The following is a 16,354-nucleotide window of genomic DNA, read 5'->3' as shown; positions in this document are numbered from 1 at the left end:
CCCCTAGACTGCTCCGTTCAGTACTTTAATTTTCCTGTGTTAGTCTGAAGAAATTGGTTGAAATACAGCAAATTGCTACATCCAGCAACTCCAGTGAGTAAATTGCCCCAGTGAGATCACAAAAGTGCAGGCTTGCAAATTGTTTATTTTGAGTGTGTGTGTGTTCACTTTGCTTTGAGTGTGTGTGTATTCACTTTCATTTAGTGGAAGTGCAACTGCTGGGGAACCATTGAACGGCAAAAAAGAGGAGCAGGAAATGAATACTGTATTCATGGGAACTGCACTGCTGTATTTTTTAATTTATTTATTTGGAATGGAAAAGTCTCCTGGCTTCACCCCCAAAGTCATCAGATATTTCCCAAGTTGGAAATAGCACGAAGAACTAATTACCACATTCTCGACTCTGGTCTGAAAGATGATAAAAGCCATGTAGGCAGGAAGACCACTGGTATCTGCAAGCTGGAATAAGCCCATTGTCATTCACATAAACTCTTGGGAGGAAACAGGGTGTTTTGCCTCATACTAGTAGTTGTAGCTGGTTTTTCAAAATCCATTCAGTGATCGGTATGATTTAACAGGGCTTCTGTTGTAGCAGGAACTCCTTTGCACTGGAGAGCCATTACCACACCCCCTGATGTAGCCAATCCTCCAAGAACTTACACTAGGCCCTGTAATAGATGCTCTTGGAGGATTGGCTACATTAGGGGTGTGTGACCTAATATGCAAAAGAGTTCCTGCTACAACCCCCCCCCCCCGATTTTACAATGCTGTCACTCAGCAGTATGTTAAGAGGGTTCTTAAGTAAACAGAGTATAACCTTATTCACACTAATTAGGATACAAAGAAAGAAGGACAAGGCCTACTAGAATACTTTACAGCAGCTTGCCTAGGTCCAGTTTATCCAGTGCCATACCTAAAACCTGGTCTTGATCTCCAAATTCTGATACCCTGGACATATAATAAATATGGAATAGACCTTTGAGTATTACACCTATTAACTTCATTTGGTGCCCCAGTGTTCCAGTATTAGGGGAAATGGAGGAAAGGTTTTCTTAATGTACATTCTGCACTCTATACATACTTGATAGAAGTATGCATATTTGGTGTAGTGGTTAAATGTGCAGACTCTTATCTGGGAGAACTGGGTTTGATTCCCCACTCCGTTACATGCAGCTGCTGGTGTGACCTTGAGTCAATCACACGTTCTTGCAGAGCTGTTCATCTCAAGAGCAGGTTCTGTTAGAGCTCTCTCAGCTCCACCTATCTCACAGGGTGTCTGTTGTGGGGAGGTGAAGCGAAAGGAAATTGTAAGCTGCTCTGAGACTCCTTTGGGAAGAGAAGGGCAGGGTATAAATCTTCTCCACCACTATTATTTAACATGCTGCCATATTTTTCAGTCTGATGTTCCTGTCTACATTACTTATCCTTGAATAGTGTGAATTACATGTATGTGGTCACTATGCTTGGCATCTGCCCATACATGGCCCAAACTCCCTGCACTCAAGAAACTGAGGAGAAAAAGAAAAAAGCCATAAAACGGCCTCTACTGAAATGTACAAGGATTGCTTCTATGTCTCTATGCCCTTTACCATAGACAGAATTCCTAAACTGTTACTTGTGAGATCGCATCTCCCCAAACTATACCCTCCTCAGGCACTGGCCTCAAAATTTCTTGGCATTTGTGGAGGCAGTGCTGATAATCCTCATCTGCAGATCAAGTATTTATTCAATGTACCATGACTATACAAGTTGAGAGGGGAAACTGTGTAGCCCAGGAGTGTCAAAGTCTGGCCCATAGGCCAGAACTGGCCTGCCCAGGCCTCTGGGGCTTTTTCTCCTCCCTCCTCCCCCTCCTGTCCTCACCGTTTGAAGCTCAGGAACCAAAGCTGCAAGGAAAACATGGAATTGATTTTTCCATTAAGGTCTCTGTGCCTAGATAGATAGGACCCAGAGACCTTAATGAAAAATCCTTTCCACGTTTTCCTTGCAACTTTGTCTGTGCTGCAATGTATTTCAGAATTCCTATATTGAGAGCTGAAGCTCATGCTTCTGGGGTTGTGTGCTTGCAAATAAAGGTTTGATGCTTTGAGTCAGCTTGTCTCTGCTCAGTGGACCTGACCTCATGAGTACTCTAACGTGGGAACCCACAGCCAAAGGAGGATATTACACTGTAGAGTCGTTACCAATATGGATAGATTGGGGGGTGGCGGGGAGGAGAAAAGCTTGCAATGCCATTTCATTATTTTCCCAGGCTAAGAGTTTCTGCTGTGATCCTTGTGCTTTTTCTTGATGTCGTTTTTAAAAAATTGCATTGCCAAATCCCACTATTCTCCCACTTTTCCATTTTAAACAAAATATGCAAGAGTTTTAAGCATGTTTGTATTTTAAGTTAAAACAATATCTTTGTGTTTGTTTGCGTCCTTTATAAGGTTATATCTCAGATTACATTTTATGACACACATGGCCCAACTGCACAAAGTTCCATTTGTGTCAGATCCGGCCCTCCTAACAAATGAGTTTGACACACCACCTGTCCTGAACTATAGTTTGGTTAGAAAAATAAAATAAAATGGTTTTCTTGAGACTATTTTAGTCTTGTGCTACTGTGTACACTGATCATTTATTTACATTTTGAAGTCTTGCTCTAGAGAAAGCAAGTTTATTAACTGCCCCCCTGACCATCAAATTAAGAAAAAAAGATAAATTAGAAATGAGAGGATAGTTGGGGAGGAGGTCTGGAATGAACCATTTGGGCATATTATACTGTTAAATTATTGCTGGAAAGAATGCACCCTTTCCTCTCCTTTGTAGCCACTTGGGTATTTATATACTTATAGCTGCCCCAGCTGTCTTTTCTCAGGACTCTGCAGCTTGTTTCCCAAGCTCTGAATTCTTATGTCACACTTCCCAAATCCTGGATCATTTTTCTGCCCTTGGTTTCTTTCCAATTTATTACTATTCTTTTCAGAGCATAAAAGGCACTGACAGCTGAAGACAAGAATCCAAAGGAGGGTTATGTATGAGAATAATAATAATAATAATATTTAATTTGTATCCCGCCCTCCCCGCCGAAGCAGGCTCAGGGCGGCTCACATAACATAACATAAAATACAAGGATTACAATAATAAAAACTATTACACAATATTTTACAATTCACTTATATATACTATTACATTAAAACCATCAAATTCAGTTCCAGCATTCTCGGTGCTACATTCTTGGTGTTTCTCATCTTACAGTTTTTCATGACGACGGTAAAATAGAATCCACATTAGGAAAAGGCCAGCTGAAAGAGGGAATGAACACGTTCTCACGTCTGTCCACTATGTGGATTTGATACATTCCAATAGGAGGGATACAAATAATTATAGAATCAGCATTCACCTACCATTGCAACAAAACCAGCAAACCAACAAAATAACTGCAGTGCTGTCTTCTTATGTACAAGGTGGGGGTTTTTCAAGCATAAAGAACCACTGTCCACACCCTTCCCCAATATAGGTCTCTGATTAAATTGCTGAAGTTACCTAAGATGAGAACACCCAGCACTATTGTTGCTTTTAAGGTTTGGAGTTATTCCAAAGCTTGTTCAAACAACAAACTTAGGCAGATGTTTTAAAGGAAAAGTGGTTTTAAAGGAAAAGTGGTTAACCATCTCAGTCAGCAGTTATCTGAATAGAATAGGAGAATTTTAAAATGATAACAGGAAGATTTAGGAAGCAAAGATTAGCCTTCACCTGGCTAGAATGTTTTTTCTGCCCCTGGTTTCTTTCAATTTATTACTATTCTCAAATAATTTGGCACTTGTAACTACCATATACTCTTCTTCAGACGAGGAATGAGGTACAGTAAGCAGAGCCACATATAGCTGGTGGGGTTTGGAATGCTAAGTGGTACAAAGTTAAAAACCAATAGCAGAATAGCAAAATTAACATTCAGAAAACCTTTGCTCTGGGTTGCATTAGTGTGGGAAACCATAAAACAGTAACATGTCAGAATGTGAGAATGCCTGTTAATTATTCTATTAGAACAATTATAATAGAATAGTAGAATAATAGAATAATTAACAGGCATTTTCACATTCTGACATGTTACTGTTTTATGGTTTCCCACGCTAATGCAACGCAGATCAACGGTTTTCTGAATTTGTTAATTTCACTATTCTGCTATTGGTTTTTAACGTTGTACTACTTGGCATTCCAAACCCCACCAGCTATATGTGGTTCTGCTTACTGTACCTCATTCCTCGTCAGAAGAAGTGTGCATACACACGAAAGCTTACATTCTGAATAAAAAACTAAGTTGGTCTTAAAGGTGCAATTGACTCCTATTTTGTTGTACTACTTCAGACCAACACGGCTGCCTATTTGGATCTACCATATACTCTGGTTGTCTGTTCATTCAGTCACCCATTTTTTGCCTGTGGATTTGACAGTCGTCCTCAGAGTCTGAAGGACTAAATTACTTGCTTATATTTCCAGTGGAGTGGAATGGGAATCATATCTGTTGCACAAGAATCCATTCTTAGCCATTATCTTGGTTAGCTATTGTCAATCAGGTGAAACAAGTTACCATTAAAACAAGATAAGGTATTCATTGCAGCTGCCCAAGATGGGTTGGTGCACCAGGAGAATAACTGGCTCCCAGACCTCGGATTCAGCGGGAGCTCACAGGAGTGCAGCTTCTGAACCTTTCTGAGGGTTTCCCCTCCTCCTTCCCACCTTGTCAATTGAATAGCAGGTGCAGCTGCATAACAATCCCTGGATGAGCTCCACCACCTATTTTTCTACAAAGAGACCCCTGCTGGCTCCTATATATTTCTATTGCCCCGAAATGATAAGCAATGGAAGAATAAAGCAGTAGATAAAAAACCAATATCCCTGTTCAGTCCTGGGGAGGTGTTTGTTCCAAGTTTCATGATAACTTGTAATTCAGCAATTTCTCTCTCCATTCTGTTCTTGAAGTTCCTTTGCAGTAAAACAGCTACTTTGGGGTCACCCATTGAATGCTCAGGAAGGTTAAAGTGTTCTTCGACAGGTTTCTCAGTTCTGTAATTCCTGATGTCAGATTTGTGGCCATTTATCCTTTGGCGTAGGGTTTGTCCTGTTTGCCCTATGTAGAGAACTGAAGGGCATTGTTGGCATTTAATGACATATATAATGTTGGAAGATGAACAAGTGAATGAGCCAGAGCATTCAAAGGGTAGCTGTTTTACTGCAAAGGAAGTTCAAGAACAGAATGGAGAGAGAAATTGCTGAATTACAAATTCTTATGAAACTTGGAAGATGCCAAAACAAAGCAGAAGTGCTCCCTCATCAGGAGGTTTATGTATATGGACTGGCATGATGCAATTGAATAAAAACCCATAAAACCATTTACTTTTGGGACATTCAGAAAGCTGATTTGGTAACACTTTTGTAAACTGTACAAAAGTGAAAGCACAAACACACACATTCACTGCTTAAGTTTTCAGAACTCATCATGAATCACTGTCATTTTAGCTTGGTGTCAACTAATATTCCAGTAAGTTCATAGCCTACTTGCAAAAAAAGAAGGAAACAATATATATCTACAAACACTGGCAGACAACTCTTCCTGCCAAATTTGGCCATAGTTCTTTTAGATGAATAAGTTATCTGTGACGTGCTGAGCTGAAATTACATAAACAGCAGATATTACTAAGACTTAGGCCCCAGGGTTTTGTGGGTTTCACAATTTTCTGCAATCAATATTCTGACATCTGCAAACATTTATCTTTAACAGCTAATGCCAAAAGCAGTAAAAAAAACCCCAACCAGCATCACTTTACTCTTCTAAATATATTGAATTAATTATTACTGTATTTAAAAATTGCTTTTCATCTGCAGTTCTGCACAATTCTTCACACCTTATTTGGAAAAGTTTCATTTTAAACATTAAGATGTGTGGATGTATGAATTTATACAGGGATCTTTTAGAGCAGGAATGCACAGGAACACAGTTCCAGCTAGCTTGGCATCAGGGGTGTGATCTAACATGCAAATGAGTTCCTGCTGGGCTTTTTCTACAAAAAAAGCCCTGGATTTATTATAAGAAATTAAGTTTTCTAAGGGTAGGATCCAGATAATTCTTCCTCACTATGCAACCCCCGCATCATGTGACTTATTCATGTAGACTTCATGACCCCCCTTTTTTGTAGTCCAAGGGAAGTCCCATCAGCAGTTTTAGAGGAAATATCTTTGAAGTGATCTTTGTGTCTGAGAGACTGGTTAAGTGCAACCAGAAATTTTCAAATACACCATGACTTACAAAGCAATCCTGAAGGAAGATCAAATCGCTATAGGGAGCTGATTGACCACCAGTGGTACAACAGCACAGCATTCCATCAGCGCAGGAGCACTGCAGTGACATGCTGGAGGAATGGCACAAACTCTGCTGCTGGTGTAGATGTGGGCATTTAAATTACGGTGGCTGCAAAGCATTTTCAACATAAAATTTCTGCTGAAGGTAGTGATAGTCTTGTCAAAAAATGTTCCTTTTTGGAAGGGAGTATATATATAGATTATGGGACAATACCTTCCATGTTTTTCATATTGTTTTATACAAAAATATAATGTAGGAACACACAGAACTGGTGGCCCAGAAGTTAATTTTGAAGTTGCTGGTGTGTGGGAAATGGGAATAATCAACTAAAGACTATTTAAGGTGGACATGATACATGTACCTGATAGGAAAACTTAACAGCTTTTTATTTTAAGAAAGAAGGATAAGGACTCGTGAGAAATTGGAAATTTTTTTTTTTAAGATACAGACAATAAAAATCAACAAGGATGTAGCCTGTTTGCTAGAATATTAAGAAAGATATATTAGTCTAGTGTGTTTTCTGGTCTTTGTGAATGATGTATTTGTGGTTTAGTTATACTTGTTTTAATAGACAAAAATTAAAATATTAGAGAATTTTATTTTACCATTAAGAATGCAGCAAAAATTTAAGATCTCTACGGTAACTTTGATTAGTGAGCCTGAATGGTCTGTAATCCTGTGGACTGATCTGCTATATTTCAGAATGTTCATTCCCTTATTTTCACCCTTACCCAAAATCTGTTATTTGACCTCCTGGTCTCTAAGCAACTGTAAGCAAGGGCTGGTGCCATCTTATCTTGCAGAGAGTGATTAAAATGTGGAATTCACTACAGAGGATGTAGTGATGGCCACAGAAATAAACAGCTTTAAAAGTGGATTCATGGAGAATAAGTCTATCAATGGCTGCTAGCTATGGGGACAGAAGGGAACCTCCAGCTTTAAAGACACTAATCCTCTGAATCGCAAAGCCAGGGGGCAACATCAGGGGAAGGCCTCAGTCTCTATGCCCTATTGCCGGTCATCCAGAGGAACTAGTTAGTCACTGTGTGACACAGGATGCTGGACTAAATGGCCCATTGGTCTAATGTATAAGGTTTGTTTTCTTTATGTCTCTCTTAGCCATGTGGAATATACTCTAAACAGAGGGTAGAGTGAATTATGTTTAAGAACAGAATGGTTGACCTCCCCCCCCGCAATACCAGTCCCTGACCATTTGTTTGTTTTATCCTATAAAGAAAGAACTTTGAATCTTGTTCAGTATGTCAACTTGTTCATGAGTCTTGAGCAGTCAAATGAGCTTACATCAGGAATGATCATTCTTAATAAAACTGCATACTCTGTCAGGAAAAGCCTTGAGCTTTCTCTCTCCCAAACTGATCTCAGAGAAGGGTTGTGCATGTTGGATTTTAGCAAACTCTACTAATATACAACTCTTCATAACTGAAGATCAACTACAGAGAAAGTCATTGTGTAAATATCTTATTTCTCAGTACAAAGAATGATAACAGCTTTAGCAGAAATGTTTTTGTATGTGGAAATTAAGATGCATCTTTAGTCCTCATTTTAATTTTTGTAATGGAAAATGCCACTTAACCCAAAGTTGAACATACATATGTCCCTTGTGCTCTGAATGTATAATTTGTGATCCAGGATGCATCATGTTTAAGTTGGCCACAGTATCCTCTTGACCAGGGCTTTTTTTGTAGAAAAAGCCCAGCAGGAACTCATTTGTATATTAGCCCACACACCCTGACATCACCATGGTTTTTTTGCACACGGTTTTTTTGTAGAAGTTCATTTGTGGGAGTTCATTTGCACATTAGGCCACACCCCCTGACACCAAGCTGGCCAGAACTGTGCGTTCCTGCTCTTGACACCATGTTTGTACAACACCCCTTCCTTTTAACGGAGATGCTAAATATTAAGCCATAATGCAGCTTAAATAAAATATTTTCCTTCCAGGTACAATGGGTACAGAAAATGCAATGGACGTTTGAGGCAGGATCTCTTTTTAACTAATTTGTAGTCCAATCTTATGCATTTAGTTATAAATAAGACCCAGAGAGTTCAATACTGGAACCTGGATGATAATATTCTGTTACAAAGTCTGTGTAGGCTTAACACAGTAATTGTCTTTTGATTTACGACAAGTCTATTTAGCTGTAACAAACCAACACAAAAATTACATTTCTACTGAAGAAATTCCTTCCCTCCCAATATTTTGATGTGATTTAATATTTCATCTTTATTAGAAAAACAAAACCTTATTTTGTCCACTCTAGTAAAACCAAAATTTCTGACATAATTCAGTCATACATATAGGAAAGAATCAATTAGTAAGTGGTTGATAATCCCTGGCAAAATATACAGGGTTCTTTTTACATAAGAAATTATATATATATAGTATAATGCAAGCCAACTGTACAGATACCAAATGTTTATAGAGGTGGAAACCTTTGCAGGATACCTTAAATCTTGACCATTTCAGTTGCTATTCATATTCTACCAGGGTGCCTGGGTATGAAAATTACCTCAATAGTTAAATTAACAGGAAAAAGGGAACTTTGGTGGGAAAAATAAGTTTACATTTGGGTGTTAATATGATGCACTAGAGCAGCTATGATTTTCAGTTGTTCCACATCATCCACAATGAGAGTATGCCAAGCATACTGCTTTGGGCCACCAGAACTTCAAAGCTGTTTCTTACATGGAGAGAAACAATGTAAATTCCTTATTCACAAGTTGCCTTCAGTGAACAGTGCAAGTTCTCTATTATGCTAATTAATACGTTACATCTGCAAATTTGGAAGTACAAACAATTAAAGTACATTCATTCAAGTTTCTAAAGAATGAAAATTTCCTCTATCACAATCAGATACCGACCAGCCATTTAAGGCATATTTGAATGTCAGAAACTGCTGTACTCCCAGGAGTCATAAACACATGGGACAAGAGAATTCCAGGCAGATTGATTCTGACCTCATTTGCCTTGCTCTGGGGTGCAAAGAGTTATAGTACCATCTAAGATGTTCAACAGCCAGATCACAGAAAACAGGCTTGTATCTATATCTCAGTGGCACAACAGTATCAGAAACAATTAAGTATATTATTCTGAAAAAATGTGATAATAAACAGTCTGTTGTCAGTCTTCCACCAGAAGTATGTTTAATAATTGATGAGCTTTATAATTACAGCAAGATACATGCTGTTATGAAGCCATATAAATGAAATCAAAGTTCCCTGTTGGGACTATGATTTCATTTAAAGGTACATACTTCTAGTGCTACTTTTCTATGCAGTAAGTGAAGGAAAATTATGAGTTAAGTGCCTTTTCATGGCTTCATATTTTTGAAAAAAGGATGGAGCAAGGCATCCTTTGCAGTTATTCTTGTAGCAGGATTTAGGTCTAGCAGCCTATCAAGAAGATTATAGGCCTCATCAGGGACACTGTCCCATCCTTTCAGATTAGCTGCTTTTTCTGAAGTCCTAACATTCATGCCATCGCCTTCACGGCAGTTTTTCTTCTGATACTGGATGTACTGTTGAGGCGTCTGAGACACAAATTCTGAACTATTGCTTATTTCAGTGGGTAACGTATGTTTCCAAGAAGGGTTGATCTGTATATCACCTGTTGAAGTATCAGAGTTAATACTTTTTCCTCTCAGCCTTTCACAGAGCTTTCTTAAATCCTGTGCTGGGATTTCTTTGCTGCACAATATTGATTTTCCTGTGTGAAAAGCATGAAAAGAATGTTTCTTACTCAGCATGCAACTGTGGTTTTCTAAATAAATAATACTAATACAGAGACCCATACTACACACACACACATTAAAGTTAAGTACTGTTACACAGCTGCTGACTAATACAGCTCATTTGTCACCTCCAACCTTTCACTGGAATGTAGCATTTTTGTTTTGTGAGTTTCCCCTGCCCTGTGCTGGGGAGTTTCCCCTGCCATCTTTTATATAGAAGCTCGATGGCTAGGATATGCATCTGTCATATTACTATTTTGCAACAAAACACAAAACAGCTAATGGCATGAGGCAAGTCCATATTAAACACAGCAACACCTCATATTGGAACAGATGGCTAGAGTCCTAGCTTCTCCATCTCGAGGGCATTATTTCTACGCATGCTTACCTATACTGGGACACAAGAAGTGGTAAAGAAAGGCAATTTACTGTGTGCTTTTGTAAGATAATATGAAGTTCTGGGAACACCATCCACTTTAAAACACACTAAACAGATGAATTCACCTAGCTTCTTTTTATTTTCATTCATACATTTGTAAATCAATTTTCGATTTGCTTGCTCTCTAATGTTCACACATGATTATTCGAGTCCTTTTGTTAGGAATCAGATTCTAAAACACTAAGAACGGCTGATAAATACACATATTGATGCATGAAGGTATTATTTGTGTGAAATACCAGTGCAGTTACTTGCCATGATTGATCGTGCATAAATGTATCCTGAACTTAATTTATAATATAGAAGAAGAGTTGGTTCTTATATTCTACTTCCCTCTACCTTAAGGCATCTCAAAGCAGCTTACAATCGCCTTCCCCTCCGCTCCTCACAATGGTCACCTTGTGAGGTAGGTGGGGTTGAGAGAGTTCTGAGAGGTCACCCAGCAGGCTTCATGTGGAGGAGTGGGAATCAAACCTGGTTTTCCAGATTAGAGTCTACTCCTTACAGCTACACCATGGCTCTCATATATGTTTCATATAGGAACAGGGCTTTTTTGTAGAAAAAGCCCAGCAGGAACTCATTTACATATTAAACCACACCCCCTGATGCCAAGCCAGCCAGAACTGTGTTCCTGTGCATTCCTGCTCAAAAAAAAAGCCCTGTATAGGAATATAATTATTTAACTGAGCTGCTGACATTTGTTTGAAGAAAAAAAATGTGTAAATCCAAAATGTTTTGAGCCTACCAGATTTCTGATTCGTTTCCCATTTCCCTATAGCAACTGATCTACTAGTGAGGCTTCCATGACGCCCAACAAGTCCCACAGACATCAGCATCTTCAGTGTTCAAGAAGGGTCTCTCTCCTCCTTCTTTTACCAGTGAAAATGATATAGTCTCTAGTGTTTAAAATAAAGAATTCTAGTGCCATGTTATATGAACTTATATATGCATCTGGGGGGTGGAATCCTCTGTAGAAAACAAACTAATAACTACAAACAGAATGAACATACATTTAATTATGAAAAAGAATACAAATTTGCATACCAAATGTTTTAGCAGCCTGAACAGTTTCTTTGGATCCACGAATAGTCATGATCTGTGCCAAAGCTGTTAAATCATCACTTGCTTTATAAAATGGATACCGGCCACTCAGCAGAGAAAGGAATATGATTCCTGCAGCCCATATGTCAATTGCTGCAATTAAAACAAACCTTCAGTAACATTTAACTGTAATTTTTCTCTCCACTGGAAATCACAAGTTGATTTTAACATATACTTGCTCAGACATTTGATTTTATAGTTCCAGTTCAGGAAAAAGCTCAGTTTATATGAAAGGACTACTGATCTAAGCAAAGCTATGTATGTATTATTGTGCCACTAACAAGGTACAGCCAATAACAAACCTTACTGCATATGTAATCAATGGCATGATAGCTAGATCTTAGTCCAATGCACTTTTACACCGCACTAGCTAGTATTTAGAACTCAATACTGAAGAGAATATGCTTGTCAAAATGTTTAAATGGTAAAAAAAAAAAGAAAGGTAAAGGTAGTGTTCCCTGTGCAAGCACCAGTCATTTCCAACTCTGGGGTGACGTTGCTTTCATGTTTTCACGGCAGACTTTTTGCGGGGTGGTTTAACATTGGCTTCCTCAGTCATCTACACTTCCCCCTCAGCAAGCTGGGCACTCATTCTACCAACCTTAGCCAGTTACTTGAAACCAGCTTCCGCCAGGATTGAACTCAGGTCATGAACAGAGAGTTCTGACTGCAGTACTGCAGCTTTACCACTCTGTGCCACGTAACTTTGCAGAATTGTCTCAGTTCAGAACTCCACATACCCAACATCGAGATCCCGCGCTCGTGGATTTCTCCCCTCACTTCAATGTGATATACTAAGTAATGGGCTGAAAGCAGTCAGAGCTTTTGGGCCCTAGAACTCACCAATGTACAACCTCTCAGGGTTGGTCAGTGAAGTTTGGCAGGTTACAAAATATGAATTCGCTATTCTACTTTCCACGTAATTGGGAAGAACAGGGTTAAAAACATCCTGTCTGTCTGTAGCAAGGGAGAAGCCAGGAAGAAAGGAAAGAAAACTGGGGAGCAAGTGCATGTGAGGAAGAGTGCAGCAGCTATTAAGGACAGATGTGCCAAGGGCATCTGTACAAGAACTCCTGCCAGGTCCCTGCCTAACCCTCGGAAGAGTTGATGCCATGCATAGATGTATCCAGTGTAGGTTTGATTATTTTGTCTGCTTTATTTTCTTAGATGCCATGTTTGTTTTCTTGTAGCTCTCTGTATTTTTGTGATGATATGTGATAGAATGAAACTTAGTGAATAAAGCTTTACTTAATTTGAGAATGAGACTGTTGTGCAACACCAGAACAACATGATAAGGATTATGTATGCAGGTAGGTGTGGCAAAGCCTCTTGGAAAGCTCAAGGGGCTTAGCTGGAGTTCTAGACGAGAATGAAGGTACTCCACTAAGACAGGGGTAGGATCCTAAGAGGAAAAACACTAATTTCCTCCAGGCACTTCTCTGTTTTTTGTCAGCTAACTATCACAGAAGAGTGACAGGGTGGGAGAAGGAGGAGATTGACCCAAAGGGATTGTGACACTTCCTATCCTGGCCACCATGCAACTTCTTGAATGCCTCTGACCCAGGACCCAGCAGATTGTAGCTGCGGTGGGGATGATTCTAATGCAAGCAGAAGAAAAAAACAAAAGAAGCATCCAGACCTCACAGACTTTGTTTCCCATCTATTAGACAGTACTGATTTAGAAAGCTAGAAAGTCACTTCCCAACGAATGCCCTAGTTGCCCTATATTAATCTAGGGAAGAGTAACCATATGCTAGTTATACTACCATTGTTCATTTGACACCCACTAATGTAAACACTGCACATTAGCTTTTACAGTATTTTTTAAAAAACTATTTGTAAGCACATTATATTATGCTTGCACCAAGAACCACAATGATTAGATATGATCTCTCAAAAAGAAGTATAAACAGTGAACGCATTCTCAAATGGATAGGTGCAAAGCTCCTCCAATTAAGAGGAAACATGCTGCTGAATCTGGATACGGTATGGGTCTCAAATAAAACACATGTCCCCAAAATATTTTAATTGTTTTAGATGGGAAGTATCTAGTTTCTACCTAATCAACTGTACCTGTAGTTTGAGTAGGGCACTTGGTTAATACCTCTGGTGCTCTGAATCCAGGTGTGCCTGCCCTTGGTGCAACTTGCTGACGCCTTGGGAGTAAAGACAGGAAACACAGAGTTAGGAAGATATGAGCTTTTTGTCATTTATGTTTTTGTATTTTAGCATTGGTTTTAACAGTTGTTAGAACTGAACATGCTTTCAATCTGTTAGCCACCTTGGTGGCCCTGATGGAGAGAGAAAGGTAAAGTATAACATTTTTGCAAATAAATAAAATATACCGGCTTCCTGAACTTAAATGGCTACACCAATATTGTCTCTTAATACCAGCAAAACATATCTCGAATGCTGGCGTGACCTCCAGAAATTTTATACACATGCATGTCTATACAACAGCTAGCACTTCAATGACAGGCCATGTGGTATTTGGTGAACTGTATAATGGAGTACTGACAATATAACAAACCTTGTGCATAAAATTATTTAAGCAGCTATACAATCAGAATGTGTGCATTCTAGCAGTCCTAGTACTGAAAGTGAATACCTGTGTAAAATAGTCAACACAAACTGGGAATTTGGTGTACATCTTTGCAGATGTCTTATGCTATCTTATATTTATTAAATAACATGCCCAATTAATCTATGTTTCTAACATTCTTTACAGCACAGAGGTTAGTTTTACTTCATCAAAATGAATTACCTTGAGAGACAAATACTGCAGACTCTATCTTTTGCATAACAGTCACAGGTCAAATTAACTGGACAAGTGCTGGCAGATTTTTTGGGTAAGCCGTTATTCACAGCAGAAGTTTTCTTCTTTACTGACAGTTTTCTAGATGCAATATCTGTCACCTTGGGATGCTTTACAAGCTGCAAGTTAAGAATTTTAATACAAGATGTATTTAAACACAGCTTTGACTCTTGCTACTCTTAAAGAAATAAATGTATCACATAGCATTTATGGAGGCAATCTGCCAGATTAAAAAAAAATGTTAGCATAAATCCCAATGGCTATTAAATGTAGCCAGGTATTTCAATAATTCCCGTTTTAAGGGGATCTAAATGAAACTAGACATTTTACTAACTGCTGCTGAGTATTTTAACATTAGGAAGAGAGTGTTGTAAACAGCAGGGGAAAAAGAGAGCGAGGGAGCAATTCCACCTCAAAATCTTCCTCCTTTCCCAGTAGCACATCATTATGGGAATGTTATCATGCCATGCATTCCCCAGTCCATATTAGTGACTGCCACTGAGTTGGAGAAATGTATGCCCTGTTGGCATGCCACATGCTTCTACACCTGTACATTATTGAAGGAAGAATTCATCACTTCACTGGATTTCAGTTAGTGGCAGCTGCCCTGGGTTTGCAATCAAATCTAGCTCTTCCCTTTGCTGCAGTAAAGTAGTTCTACTGATTCCAATGGGGTTTAAGTCAGGCTAATTGGCTTATGGCTTAAGTCCTACCACTGTGCTCTGAAGGCTTCTTCCAGCATAAAGGAGTCTTCTCACAATGCAAATGGCTCTTTCTCCAATGGAAGAGCCACTTAAGTCAGAACCCTTAAACTATGCTGAACAGAGTGGTAGGACTCATGCTGGTGTGTCCAGATCTGGGCTCTGTTAGCCAGAAAGGGAAAAAAAATTATCTGCCAATTGTCCAAAGCTTTCCCACCTGGGTGCCTAAAAGGAGTTAATCTCAGCTCAGACAAGTAGCTATTAATGAAGCCTGAGTTTGAAAATCATTACTGCAATATTACTATCACTACACACTTCACCTTCCAGTTATGGACAATCATTACAAAAGTTGCCTGAAATCTTATTTTGTTTCTGTCTGGCTATCAACATGAAACAAATTATTGACATCAGTCCATGTAGACAGGAAGTAGTATTTTTTGTGTCAAGTAGTATTTTAAAACAGTTATTATGAAAAGCTATTTTAAATTGTTCAGTTAAAATATTGTTGACAAAATTATATACATTCAGATAGAACATGTCTGGCAAATTGAAGCAAAACGTTTCTTATAAAACTTTTCTCTTGACCAGCAACTACAAAATAAAAAAAAATGCATAGGTTTTTGATATTATCTTTAGTTAACATGATACATTACTAGAAATGAAGATGAATCACTGAACAGTAAAAGTTCTGACCAGGAGACAGACACACCAGAAGCATGTCAACTCCTTTTTCATCCAAACAGTCTGAAAATTAGCATCATGGGAATAGATTCTGAGTAACTAACATGCAGCTTACATTCTAAAGCTACCTAATTAACTTAAACTAGACTTAAAATACAATTAATTGTAAATATGTTATGAATATTGATGACAATCATATTATTTAAAGTAAAGTTTACTTTAGCAGTGGAGCTGTCTTGAAATGTGGAACTTCGGACATTGAAATTTCTTTCCCCAAAGACAGATCGCTGAACAGAATGCCACTCGGACCCCTCCTACAGTGTCAGGGAAAGGACAAGAAGGATTCTGTCATTAACACACTGTCAAATGCAATCTGTCTTTTAAAAAGTGTTAAGCGAGATAATACAAAAATCAGCTGCATGTATGTTGCCTCTCTTCTTATGAAGACAGCATAGTCTAGACTAAATAATAACCATGCTTGCATAGTGAATCATACTTCATTTAACAGAAAGGGGCAGGCAT

At 38.7% G+C, this 16,354-nt stretch overlaps 1 protein-coding gene across 2 annotated transcripts in view; it reads right to left on the bottom strand.

Annotated features, from left to right (window-relative positions):
• Positions 1 to 8,562: 8,562 nt before the first annotated feature.
• CDC7 (cell division cycle 7) overlaps positions 8,563 to 16,354 on the bottom strand; it is a 32,252-nt gene continuing 24,460 nt past the window's right edge. For both annotated transcript variants that reach the window (XM_060232173.1, XM_060232174.1), the window contains exons 8-12: positions 16,051 to 16,146; positions 14,400 to 14,569; positions 13,709 to 13,791; positions 11,579 to 11,728; positions 8,563 to 10,070 (exon numbers count right to left, since the gene is read on the bottom strand). In XM_060232173.1, coding sequence (XP_060088156.1) covers positions 9,676 to 10,070; positions 11,579 to 11,728; positions 13,709 to 13,791; positions 14,400 to 14,569; positions 16,051 to 16,146 — 894 coding nt within the window. In that variant the 3' untranslated portion in view covers positions 8,563 to 9,675. The remainder of the gene's footprint in view (positions 10,071 to 11,578; positions 11,729 to 13,708; positions 13,792 to 14,399; positions 14,570 to 16,050; positions 16,147 to 16,354) is intronic.

This window comes from Heteronotia binoei, chromosome 2, assembly GCF_032191835.1.
Source record: "Heteronotia binoei isolate CCM8104 ecotype False Entrance Well chromosome 2, APGP_CSIRO_Hbin_v1, whole genome shotgun sequence".
In the NCBI taxonomy this organism is placed as follows: domain Eukaryota; kingdom Metazoa; phylum Chordata; class Lepidosauria; order Squamata; family Gekkonidae; genus Heteronotia; species Heteronotia binoei.
This window is presented reverse-complemented; position numbering and strand designations above follow the sequence as displayed.